We start from the raw sequence: 13,087 nt of genomic DNA, 5'->3' as shown, positions 1-13,087 counted from the left end.
GCTGGAACTACCAACTGTCTTTGAGGGTGCCAGTCTTCCTGGTGTCCACCAGAAAGAGTCTCCTTGTATAAAAGTCCTTGTTCTACAACAAACCGGGATTGGTTAGAAGAGTTGAGAGGCGGTGGGGTGCTCTGTGCCGCCGCCCAAGCTTTCTGAAGGCTGTCATCTGCTTCCTGCTCAGCCTAGAACTGTTCCCTTGATGCTGGAGACATCAGTTCCTCCTTGGACTGTGGACTGGGGCTTGGTCCCTCTGGAAGCGAGGCAGGTGATGGAGTTGTTTCCGTTGACCGTGAACCGCTCTCCGCTGGTGCACTATGTGGTATTTCAGGCTCTGGCTGAGCCTCTTGGGTAGGGTTATCTGCTGCTTCTGCCAGGTCAGGCTCGCTGGTGCCCTCTGGCATTGGAGTTGTAGACGGGGTGGCAAGTGCTGGACTCAGTGCTGGCAATGGTTCTGGTGCTGGTTGCTTCGCCAGTTCTGGTTCTGGGACTGGCCTTGGCTGGGTCTCTGGGACTGGATCCACTACGGCTGTTGCAGTCGTTGGCAGGGGATCCAGTTCCACCACTTCTGTCTGGGTCTTTGGTAACACAGACAGGGCCCTGGTGGAAGGCTCAGGAACAGGGATAGGTGTGAAAGCTTGCTTAGCCTGGCTGCTGGTGACCATTCCCACCCTCTTGGCTAGCTTCACATGGTTGGCCAAGTCTTCCGCCCAGCAGGATGGGAATGGGATAATTATCATAGACTGCAAAAGTCCACATTCCTGACCAGCCCTTGTACGGAACAGGCAACTTGGCTGTAGGCAAGTTTAAAGAGTTTGATATGAAGGGTTGAATTGTCACCGAGGCTTCTGGGTTGATGAATTTGGGGTCCACTAAGGATTGGTGGATAGCTGACACTTGTGGTCCTGTGTCCCTCCAAGCGATAACCTTCTTCCCGCCCACACTCACAGCTTCCCTTCGCTCTGAAGGTACCTGGGAGGCATCTGGGCCTGAGGACCTTGGGTGTGACTCCAGCGTAATGAACTGCAGTCTGTTGGGGTTCTTGGGGCAGCTGGCCTTCACATGCCCCAGCTCATTACATTTAAAACATCGCCCAGCTGACTGGTCACGGGGGCGAGGTGGGTTGCTGGAGACTGGTGTGGTGGGACAATAAGGTGTCTGGGGTTTTCCTTGGGATGTAGGTGGGGCCATGGGTTGCCCCCGGTGATAGGGTTTTGTTTCGGGTTGCCCCTTCCGATATTTGCTCCAACTGCTATTAGTTTTTTTCTTTTCTGCCACCTCCACCCATTTGGCTCCAATCTCCCCTGCCTCGGTTACAGTTTTGGGCTTTCCATCTAGGATGTACCTGTCTATTTCCTCAGGAACACCCTCTAAGAACTGCTCCATTTTCATTAGGAAAGAGATCTTCCAGAGATTTAACGTTTGCTCCTGATACCCAGGCATCCCAATTTGTTTCAATGTGGTAGGTGTGTCGGGAAAATGCCACATCTGGTTTCCACTTTAGGGCTCTGAACCGCCGATGGGCATGCTCGGGTGTTAGTCCCATTCTGATTCTGGCCTTGTTTTTAAAAAGTTCATAACTGTTCATGTGTTTTTTAGGCAGTTCAGCCGCCACCTCTGCTAAGGGTCCACTGAGCTGTGGCCTCAGCTCTACCATGTACTGGTCTGTAGAGATGCTGTACCCAAGGCAGGCCCTTTCGAAATTTTCTAAGAAGGCTTCGGTATCATCGCCTGCCTTGTAGGTGGGGAATTTTCTGGGATTGAAAGCGGTACCTGGAGAGGGGTTGCTAGGGTTGGCTGGTATATCCTGCTTAGCCCTTGCTAACTCCAGTTCATGCTTCCTCTCTCTTTCCCTCTCCTCCATCTCTTTTTCTTTCGCCTCCATAGCTCTCTTGTGGGCAGTTTCTTCCCTGGCCTTTTCTGCATTTATTTCTAATTGTCTTAGTTCTATCCGTCTCTTATGTTCATTTTCTTTCTCTGTTGCTTCCAGTCTAGCCAGCTCTAGTTTAGTTGCTGCTTCACTGATAGTCATTTTCCTGCTTTCTTGTGCTGGGCCTCACCCCCTCTGCAGGTCACTGAAACTGGGATGCACTCAGCTCAGGGCTGCTTAGTTAACAGAGACTTTCACAGCATTCAGTATTCAGCCTTTCTAAGCTAGCTATACCCGAGTTAGAAAGAAAAAAAACAATTCAGCTTGTAAATTCCTTTTGCTAGCTGCTTGCTCACAGCTTGAAACCTTCTCTTAACAAAGACCCTTGTTAAAAAAACTTAGCACCTCTGCCTTCAGGCAAAGAGAGATAAGATCTGCATCTACCTTCAGCTCTGCTTTTTAAGCAGCTAAAAAGGAGGGAAAAAATCTTACTGGCTTTTGGTTTAAAATGATCCCACCGCTCTGCCACCATGTCACGGTTCCTTCCCCACTCTGAACTCTAGGGTACAGCTGTGGGGACCCGTATGAAAGCCCCCTAAGCTTATTTACCAGCTTGGGTTATCAGTAAGCTGCCACCACCAAGTGTGTTCCAAATCTTAGGGAAGATCCACTTGGAACTCTGCCTTTCCCCAAATATTTCCCAAGTCTCTAACCCCCCCCCCCTTTCCTGGGCAGATTTGAGACTAATTCCTCCCCCTCCAAAGTCCTTACACCCCTTTTCGGGGTGAAAGGAAAGGCTTGAGAGTATACCCTCACCAATTAGTCCTGGTGAACACAGATCCAAAACCCTTGGATCTTAAAACAATGAAAAAATCAATCAGGTTCTTAAAAGAAGAATTTTAATTAAAGAAAAGGTAAAAATCATCTCTGTAAAATCAGGATGGAAAATAACTTTACAGGATAATCAGATTCAAAGAGCCCAGAGGAACCCCCTCTAGTCTTAGGTTCAAAGTTACAGCAAACAGAGGTAAACCCTCTAGCAAAAGGAACATTTACAAGTTGAGAAAACAAAGATAAAACTAACACGCCTTGCCTGGCTGTTACTTACAAGTTTGAAATATGAGAGACTTGTTCAGAAAGATTTGGAGAGCATGGATTGATGTCCGGTCCTTCTTAGTCCCAAGAGTGAACAACCCCCAAAACAAAGAGCACAAACAAAAGCCTTCCCCCCGCCAAGATTTGAAAGTATCTTGTCCCCTTATTGGTCCTGTGGATCAGGTGTCAGCCAGGTTACCTGAGCTTCTTAACCCTTTACAGGTAAAAGGATTTTGGTGTCTCTGGCTAGGAGGGGTTTTATAGTATTGTACACAGGAGGGTTGTTACCCTTGCCTTTATAGTTATGACAAGTCTATATAAAGGAGGACAGTAGGACTGCCTTCCTGAAGTTTGCATCTGATCTGAACGCAGGCATAATGGCAGAGTGGTTTGCAAAACTATGCACAGAGGACCAAATGGCTGCCCTGCAAGTGTCCAGTGTAGGAATGTCATTTAGAAATTCTATTGACGTCACCAGAGTGCTCATGGAATGAGCTCATAGCTCTCAACTACTTCATATCCTGTCATGCTACAGGAACTTATCCACCTGGAGATGGTCTGTGACGAGTCTGCTTGTCCCTTCAGTTGTTCACATCTGAAACAAGCAGACGAGGTAAGGAACGGAAAGGTTTAGTTCTATCCAGATAAAAAGGTAGACATCACCTGACATTCAGTGTGTGAAGACGTTGCTTCTCTGGGGTTCAGTGCAGCTTAGAGAAGAACACTGGTAGATATATAACTTGGTTCATGTAAAACTGGGAAACCACCTGAGATAAAAACTTAGGGTTTGGCCGCAAGGTTACTTTGTTTCTGGAAAATGACCCATAAGGAGGTTCTGCCATCAAAGCCTGCAACTCACAGACACTTTGCAGATGTTATCACCACAAGGAAGGCAGATTTCTGACACAGAAGAGGGAAGGAAGAAGTTTCCATAGGCTCAAACGGAGGTCCCGTAAGAGCCACTAAGACAGTATTAAGTCCCACAAAGGAAATTGCTCTTTAACTGGTGGGTGGAGATGAGTGACTCCTTTCAAGCACCTCACTGCATGGGTTTTGAAAACACAGACTTCCATTAATGGGCAGATGAAATGCTGGAATTGCAGCCAGGTGGACTCCCAATTAACTAAGTGCAAGACCAGAAGGCTGAAGGTGTAACAAGTACTCCAAAACGTCCTGGATACAAGGCAGCATCGGCTGAACTCCCCTAATGACCATACCGAGAACTGCTTCCATTTGGCCGAACAGGAGATTGAGGATAGGTCTCATCCCTCCCTTGGTCTTTGAGACCAGGAAATAGCAGGAGTAGAACCCATGCCCCTGATGTTACAGGGGGACCTCCTGTATTGCCCCCAAAGTCAGTAAAAACTGAACCTGCTCAAGTAGCAGTGTCTCATGAGGGGGTCCCTGAAAAGGGATGTGGTAGTGGGTGGGGAGGAGGGATGGAGAGGAACTGTATGGCATAACCCAGGGGTTCTCAAACAGGGTCGTGACCCCTGCGGGGGTCACGAGGTCAGCCTCCACCCCAAACCCCGCTTCTCCTCCAACATTTATAATAGAGTTAAATATCTGTTTTTAATGTATAAAGGAAGGGGGTGTCGCACTCAGAGGCTTGCTGTGTGAAAGGGGTCGCCAATGCAAAAGTTTGAGAACCACTGGCATAACCTGACCTGAAGTCCCAAACACTGTAAAAGCAGGCCAACCTGTCCCCGAACAGGGGAGATGGAGGAGAGATTACCACTGGACTGCTGTCGTGGACACACAAATCAAAATGGGTGCTTGCTAGGCACCAGGAGTGAGAGGTCCAGCTGGTTAAACCTGGAACTACAGGACCTTCTCTTCTGGGATCTGTGGCTCTTTATGGTATAGTCCTGCTGCTGCACAGGAAGGGACGATTGTCCAAAAAAATGCTGAGAGCTGAATTGCTGTTGCGGCCGCTGACCGTTATGGTGGCGTCTCTTAACAGCTGGAATATACACTCCCAAAGCCCGCAAAGTATCTCGGGATGCCTCAATGGTCTGCCGCATATGGGGCGCAGTGCCATAATTCTGCAGCTGTAAGGCCCTCCTCATGGTGACAGCTGATGCCATAATTCTGGCTGCTGTAATAATGTCTTGGCTACCAGGCTCCCTTCCTCAAAAACTGCCAAAAAAGCTTTTCCCTGGAGGGAGCGAGTTGTCTGTCAATTGGGCAGCCATGTCTAAGCTCGCAAAGTCATATTTAGAAACCAAAGCCTGCCGGATCCTGATGTTCATTTGATTTATACCTGCCCTGCTGAGCACTGTCATTTGCTGCAGTCACCAGTAAGGGCCAGGTGGGAGTACAAACCCTCGCACCCTTGCGTTGGAATGAAGTACTTTTTCTCTGATCTCTTCGCCATAGGGGACAATGAAGCTGGGGTATTCCAGAAGGCCTTTGCAGGCTCCTTGAGAGCCTCATTTAGCAGGAAGGCTACTCTCCCTGGAGCTGATGATTGGAGAATATCCAGCAGCTTGTGTGTGCTCTCTGGCAGGAATTCTGCCTGGATACCTGAGGTGTATGGCTGCTATCTTGGCAGGCCCTCGTATTCCTTAAACTAAGTCCTCGTACACTGAGGGAGAGGAAGATTCCAGCACAATAGATTCATCCGGGGAGGCGGTTTGCTGCACCAATGATGGATTCTATTCTTGCACCACAGGATCTGGTTGGAAGAGCTCCATAGGTCCCAGAGGATAGGGGAATGGACTCAGTGGTCAATTGCAGCTGAGACGGTATGGGAGCAGGAGTCACTGTCGGGAACAGTGATCGCGCTCTAGAGTGTGACCTCAGGACCGAGGCACATCTCAGAGATTCCAAGGAAGCCACTGGGCATACGCATAAGGCATTGGGACAAGAACCACTGTCCTGACTGTGGAGTAGATGCCGATCTCAGTGCGAATAATGATCTGAGGGTGATCTCTGATGCCTATCCAAGGACAACCCTGACCTTGACCTTGAGGAATTCCGGAGGTTCTGTGGTGACAATATGGGAGCCAGCCCCGATGGAACAAAGAACGACTCAGACTCATTTGAAGCCTAATCAGGAGGTAGCATCAGTGCTGAAGAGGAGTGGGGAATCAGCACCAGGCGCATTGAATGGAACATGCTCCCACTTGGTACTGGGAGAGGCACTGGCACTGCACTCAATGATGGGATCTGCCGCTAAGACAATGATGGTGCTGAAGGATGCACCAACTTCAAAGAGGCTTTCCGTGCCAATACCAACCTCGAATCCACAGTCTGCGGCACAGGTGGTAGGAACTGTAGTGCCAGCGTACCCGGCATCTCTGACACATATCCAGAGGGTGCCAGGGGCACAATGGAGGACTAGCTGGTAGATGCCATAGCACCGGAGAACTCATGAACTAGTAGAGGTCCAGGATTGAGAGGCAAAGCAGGTCTGATGCCGGCTCATATGCCATCAATGTGAAGACCATTAGCACTGGTGCCAACATCATCAGTACCAGATTCAATGGATGTCCCGTGGCTGGAACTGGAGTCAACAGTACAGGCCCTTGCTGCTCACCACATGGTACTGAGGAGCGGGTGGATGGACCTGCTCCATCCCACCTGCCAGAGGGAGTGCAGTGCTGGTCAGCACTCCTAGAAGAGGAGGAGGAATCTCGCTGAACCCTGGAATGGTCCTGGCTCATTTTATGGGACCTCTTCCTGGCCACACCAAAGGGGAGTGAATGACCCCTTTTCCTCTTGAGGGAGACACCAAGTGCAGAGTGGCATCATTTGCCAGATCTGAAGGTGACCAACTATCAGATGAGGGCCTCAGAGCCAAAGTGGGCCTCATGTCCTGCTCCAGAAAGATGCTGCTTCAACTGCAAATCCTCTTTGTGACTGACTTGCAGAGTGAGCCACTTTCTTTAATGTGTCCTTCAACAAGCATCTGCTGTGGGGGTTGCTCTTGGGGATGGCCCTCCTCTATGATGGAAAATGCTTGAACCCTGGTGAGGGCATCACACAAGGCTGCCAAATATTCTCCTAACACTTAAACTAAGCCTAAGGTACTAGTCAGAAAACGGAGAGTGAAAATGGGAGGTGAAGATTCCATAAAGCTCGGCCTCTAGCCACGATCAGTGAGAAGGAACTGAAGGGATCGGGCCGGCATTGCCCGTACACAGCCAGGGGAGGGGCTACGGCCACAGGGCATAAGCACCACCCCTGCGGGTACTGCTAGGCAAAGTTCTTTCTCTCTGGTGCACACACAGGGCATTCACAGCTGCATCTACTCAAAGAGCTAATGTTTAATCCTTTGCTGCTACCCTGAAATCCCCGGCATTCCCTGCTCCATCTGCAACTACTGGCTCCCTCACCTTTCTGCTCTTCCATGACATTGGCCTGTGACGACAGCAGTGTTTAAAAAAAAAAAAAATGCCCTTGAGTTTCCTGTCTCTGCTGATCTAGGTGCTGCCGCTCACCGCCCTTTCTTTAATTGATTGACAAACTGCTGCCTGGGGCAACAGCAGAGCGGTACACTGTAAAGTCAGCAAAGTCCTGATGGAAAGGAAGGACTTGTAGGTAAAGCTCAGGACTGGACTTGGGGGCCCTGAAGTCCGTTCCTAGCTCTGCCACAGACCTCCTGTGTGACCTTAGGCATGTCACTTAATCTCTGTACCTTGGTTCCTCAGCTGTAGAATGGAAATAATTAATAAGTCTGTGCCTCACAGGAGTGTAGTGCAGATAAAAATTCATTAATGTTTAAGTGCTCAGATACTACCATCATGAAGGCCAGGAAAGTAAAGTAATAAGCACCACAGAAAAGCCTGCATGCAAATAAAACCTGCATGCCTGAAAATAATATCCTCCAATCTTAGAACTTCAGATTCTGAAAACTGAATGTGGTCATTTAATTCACACAATTACTCACTCCTGTGTGTGTGTTATAGACCTTAATGTGCTAGAGAGAGGCTAGTAAGCAGGGATCATTTTCAACTGGCAATGGAGGTGTGACTTTCTAAAGATTATCATTAAGTTCAAATCAATATGACCTGAGAGTAGAGAAATTGGCATGCAGAACAACCAAAAAATATGACAAAGAAAATAACTAAACTGAAGACATGAACATTAAGTATTTCATGTTTGGCATATAAAAAAACCCTCACCTTTCAAAAATAAATGTCACTATTCTATCCAAAATTCTTATTCCCTATATATGTTAAATATTTTGTTCATTTGCTTTTTCTTCTATTCATGACAATCAGAGGCAGGAAGCACCTGCACGCCAGGAGAGATCAGATGCAAGCTTTAGTCTCCACAGGTGAAAGCTATTAATCCTTCTGGAAAAAAACAGCCTTGCTCCATGTATGAGACACTCACATTGCTGTGTGGAGGGAATGAGTTACAGCACTAGTATAAAGGCTTACGTATGTAAGCAAACTCATGATTGGTGAAGATGTTCAGTGCATGCTGTCTAATAATTGTTTCCATTTTTGGACATTTTGTAAATAATCTGTTCTGAAATGGCCAAATTCTTAGACATTACCCACCTCCACTACTGAGTAAATCTTTGGTCCTAACCCAGAGCTTAGCTCACATTTACAGAAAGCAGAAATGACAGTTACCATCTGCTGGGCCGCTTTCACACTAAAGACCTAATCACACCGAGGGTGCTGTGTTAGTTATTTAGTTTTCAAAAGTGCCTAAATCCCATTTTCAAAAGTGACATAGGGCGAGATGTACAAGTTGCAATGCTGAGCATTGTAGTGTCTAACTCCTAGGTACCCAGACACAGTGGAACCCCCACCTCCACCTGAGGCGCCCAGGCTCCCATGCACTGAAAGGGGAATTTTCTGCCTCAGAATGGGATCCTGAGAGCGCTGAGTTGGAAGCTGGCTATGAGCCTAAGAGAAAAGGGCTCCACCCTGCAGCAGGGAGTCTAGTAGCCCAGAGAGCCCTGGAGCCAGCTGGAATTCACAAGGGTTCCAGGCTCCTTGCTGCAGGGCCACATCTCCCAGCTCGCTTGCAGATACCCTGAAAGCACCCAGGCTTTCCAGCGGTACCTGCTGCAGCGTTTGGAGCCAAGCAGTGATGCTGCAGCCCAGGGGTTAGGGCACTAATGTAGGAGACACATGAGCAGGGATCTGAAGTTGGGTCTCTCTCATCCCAGCTGAGTGCCCTAACCACTAGGTCAGGACACACACACACCTGTCTTTTGTGTGGGGCCTGACTCCATTGGTGTGCTCAGAGTTAGAGGCCTAAAGAGAGAGTTTCCACAAGTAGGCATATACAAAGCCACTTAAGTGCTGGGTGGCCTGCTTTGTAGACTTAGCCCATGGGTGCCTAAGTCAGTCCCACTGAGTCTCTCTGAGATCTAGACTCATAAGGGATCCTCAAAGGTATTTAGGTCTCTAGAAATCAATGAGTTAGGTGCCTAAATACCTTTGAGGATCTGGGCCTAAATTCCTAACTCTGGAAAATGGGACTTAGGCACTTTTAATAATTGAACCCCATGGCAGTCTCTGCTTCATGAGGTAACAGCTAAAAATTCAGGGACTAGACTCAGGTCCACATTGTGCTAATCTCAACTGGTCAATATATTGAGGGGCTGTGGAATAGCTAGTAGAGAATCATATTGTTAGAATATTATTTTTGAAAACAAACTGCTTTACACAGGTATAATAAGCCACAGTTTTTTATTTACCATGTTAGAGCTAATTCTAAAATTGGCTTATAGCACAGTTTACTCTAATGCTACAGTGTAGTCACTCTCATTGGCAACATCTCTGATCGCCTGACTGGATAATTGAACAAATAATTGTGATTGCAGTAGTGGTGGTTGGTCTAGATGATACTCACAAAGGAGAAACTAGACAACAGAGGAGACTCTAGGCCTAGTGTGAAAATATCAGAATGTTTTAACTTCTCATTTACAATATGGTTAGTAGATGTTGTGAGTGTATGTGCTGTAACCATGCATTTGTATCCTTAGAAATAAGATAACATTCTTATGACAAAATCCCCTCTCTCAGGCCTTATTAAAGCTGTTTAAAACAACCCCATCTGTAAATAGAGGAGGAAATTATCTTCTCAGAGGCTTCTTGACTCCAAAGCTTTAATGTCTCTGCTTGCACAGAATTCTCATTGAGGTCCGTAGAGAGTAGAATGCCAGATCTGAGATCCACTGTGCTGTTCAAAGGAGAAATTTACCTAGTTGCAATAGTTACCAGTACTAGAATACCACTATTCTAGAAAATTATGGATGATTTTTTAAATGTTAAGTACTTGGGACAGTGGCATTTACTTGTCAGATTTTGCATTTCCCTTACCTTGAAAATAGCTTTTTTTTTTAATTTGAAAAATTTCAGGGTCTTTGAATCTGAGCACTTCAGAGCTGGGCACTCAACACTTCAGCTGACACCCTTGGAATGGCAGGTGATTAACATCTGAAGGTCAAGGATGAAATCCTGGCCCCACTGAAGTCAATGGCAAAACTCATTTAAAATAGTGTCAATGTGCCCTTTTGTTTTTAACAAAGTGGGTGAAGCATTAATGGTTGAAGATGAGCTGCTTTGTAAGCACGTAGAGCTCCTCACTCCAGTCCAAATCGAAAAGGAGCCAGAGTATTACAGTCCAGTCAGTCACATTCATTATATATCCAAATCTATCTATCTCATACATCCCTCCACGCACACTTACCCAGAGGGCCATAAAGTGGATCAGAGAATAGGCATCCTATACTGAAATAAGATATTGTGGGTCAGGTTAAACCTTACTTAAATTGTTATGACTGCTACCCCTCCTTTAAAATAGACAGCCAAAAAGCTTCACCTTACAGCTAAGACACAAGGGGCATGCGAGCCTGCCCCGTAATTTGGACTGAGTGGGCAGAGGACTCCACAGTGGGGAGGTGGATATATCAGAGTGAAGAAGTACAAGAGAGACAAGCAGACACAGTTGGGAGCACAATCCTGGAAAAAGCCTAGAGAGAGACCTTTTTTTGGGGTAGGGAGGTTGCTAGCTGAAAGAGGTTTTTGGTTAGAGAGCAAGGATGCTGCCCTGGTGTTTGGTTGCTCCTCTGTTCAGGGAAATAGAATTTTGTATGTGGTTTGTAGACAAACAAGATTGCATCAAAGATACCAGACTCCACCAACAGTTTGTACAGAGCCCTGACCAGCTTATGAGATCAAAAGGGGTAACTTATTATATATAATGCCTACAGCCCTAGGATAGTTTCCAGGTAGCAATATGAATTTTAAATAAACAACTGCATATCCCTTAAAGCCCACTCTGCTATACTGACTTACCTGGGGGACTAGAGCATCCTCTTTTGCAAAAAAAAAAAAAGGTATTTTATTCAGTTGCCTAGATGAAGGGTGAATTGCATGCATAAAACTCATATTAAGACTAACTTAAGTGATAAGTGTAAACTGTCTCACCTCGATACGCACTGTATGTCACAGTCTTAACGTGCGTTACCACCACCACAGGGATGTGCACACTAAAGATATCTGAGAGGTTTAAGGGTACATTTTAATACAGTATAGCTGCAAACATGTCTGTAATCCCTTACTGAAGATGGCATTTTTTTCTGTGTTTAATTACAGCCTGCAAGCCATTTTCCAGCATCATCATCTACTGATATTTCTTTATCTGAGGATACTCAGCCTCCATCTCAGTCCAGCTCGAACTATGGTCTCCCACCCAATGCCCCGCCACTATACACACCAACTTACTTCCTGCCAGAAGAAAAGCCTCCACCGTATGCACCCTAGAACACAGAATTACATTTTAACTGATTGTTTTTTTAAAGACATCTTTGGAATCTCTGAGCTGCACAGGCAGCAGACTATTAAGGAAACTGTTTTGTGTTCTATGATTGTTCTACTTTTAACCCCAACTCACTGTGAACTAACCAGAATACTGGAAACCTAAGGCAGGCGTGTCACCAGAGGAAGGTATCAGTCACCACACAGTTTGCATGTAGTCAATTGGGACATTGCTGTCTGGCTAACATGAGCATGATTTTCTCTCTCAGCATAATACAGAGTGACCTTTTTTTCACTAGAAGAAACAAAGAAAAACACTTAGAATACTTGGTTCCATTTTCATAAACCAATATAGAGTGATACTTCTGAATTAGAACTCTTATAGTCTGGTGGATACAAGTGGGGAGTCTGGATTGAAAGAAACCAGATTTTTTTCCCCCTTATACTATTCAGTTAAGAGCCCCTTTTTGGTAAAAATGTTGTTCCAATAAATACTGTGTGACAATTATTTAACAATAAAATATGCTGTATTTGTTTGGTCTACACTGGGGGGGGGGTGTTTGATGTAAGATATGCAACTTCAGCTACAGGAATAGCGTAGCTGAAGTCGACGTATCATACTTCGACTTACCTCGCGGGATCGACGGCCACAGCTTCCCTGTCGACTCCGCTACCGCCACTTGCCCTGGTGGAGTTCCAGAGTCGATGGGAGCGCGTTCGGGGATCGATATATCGCATCTAGATGAGATGCGATATATCGATCCCCGATAGATCGATCGCTACCCGCTGATCCGGCGGGGAGTCTGGACGTACCCATAATACTGTACCTAAGTCGGTGTACACATCACAAGAAAGGGGAAGCAAAATTCAGAGGTCAAGATCCCAATTAGTATTGTCCTATTCCGAAAAGTAAGATACAAATATAAAACTTTATTTGAACAGGGCTGTTTTAATTCTGTCTGAAATGTTTGAATTGTGTACCAGTCCAGCTAATGCTAACAATGATAAAATGTCATATCAGTGAGTTAAAGGTGCAATTTCCAGTTAAGTATTGAACCTGTATATAATACTTAGTACAGTACTGAACTCTGTATTTTTCCATAGTGTAAAAGGCAGATGAGATGGGGGCAAATGAATGATTCCTTTTCTAGTAAAAATGGAAACTAAAATGCTGCATGTTGACCTAAATTATTATGTAAAAAGAGACCTGTCCAGTAGTTTTGAAGCTGTAGCAATGCATTGGTGAATGCTCAGAGTACTCCTTTTTGGGTTTTTTCCCTTCCAGCCTCCCACTACAGAGAATTTAAAAATACACATACACACAGTAACTCCTGTGGAGGTAGCATCCAAAGGAAAGACATGATCTTGTACTCCCTCTTCTGGATAAGTAGCA

General features: G+C 46.1%; 1 protein-coding gene across 2 annotated transcripts in view; it reads left to right on the top strand.

Moving 5' to 3' along the window:
- The window catches only part of TMEM255B (transmembrane protein 255B), a 125,579-nt gene extending 113,364 nt beyond the window's left edge, over nucleotides 1–12,215 (top strand). For both annotated transcript variants that reach the window (XM_054010955.1, XM_054010945.1), the window contains exon 9: nucleotides 11,533–12,215. In XM_054010955.1, the coding sequence (XP_053866930.1) occupies nucleotides 11,533–11,700 (168 nt within the window). In that variant the 3' untranslated portion in view covers nucleotides 11,701–12,215. The remainder of the gene's footprint in view (nucleotides 1–11,532) is intronic.
- Nucleotides 12,216–13,087: the final 872 nt, after the last annotated feature.

The sequence above is a fragment of the Malaclemys terrapin genome, chromosome 1 (assembly GCF_027887155.1).
Source record: "Malaclemys terrapin pileata isolate rMalTer1 chromosome 1, rMalTer1.hap1, whole genome shotgun sequence".
Lineage (NCBI taxonomy): Eukaryota > Metazoa > Chordata > Testudines > Emydidae > Malaclemys > Malaclemys terrapin.
This window is presented reverse-complemented; position numbering and strand designations above follow the sequence as displayed.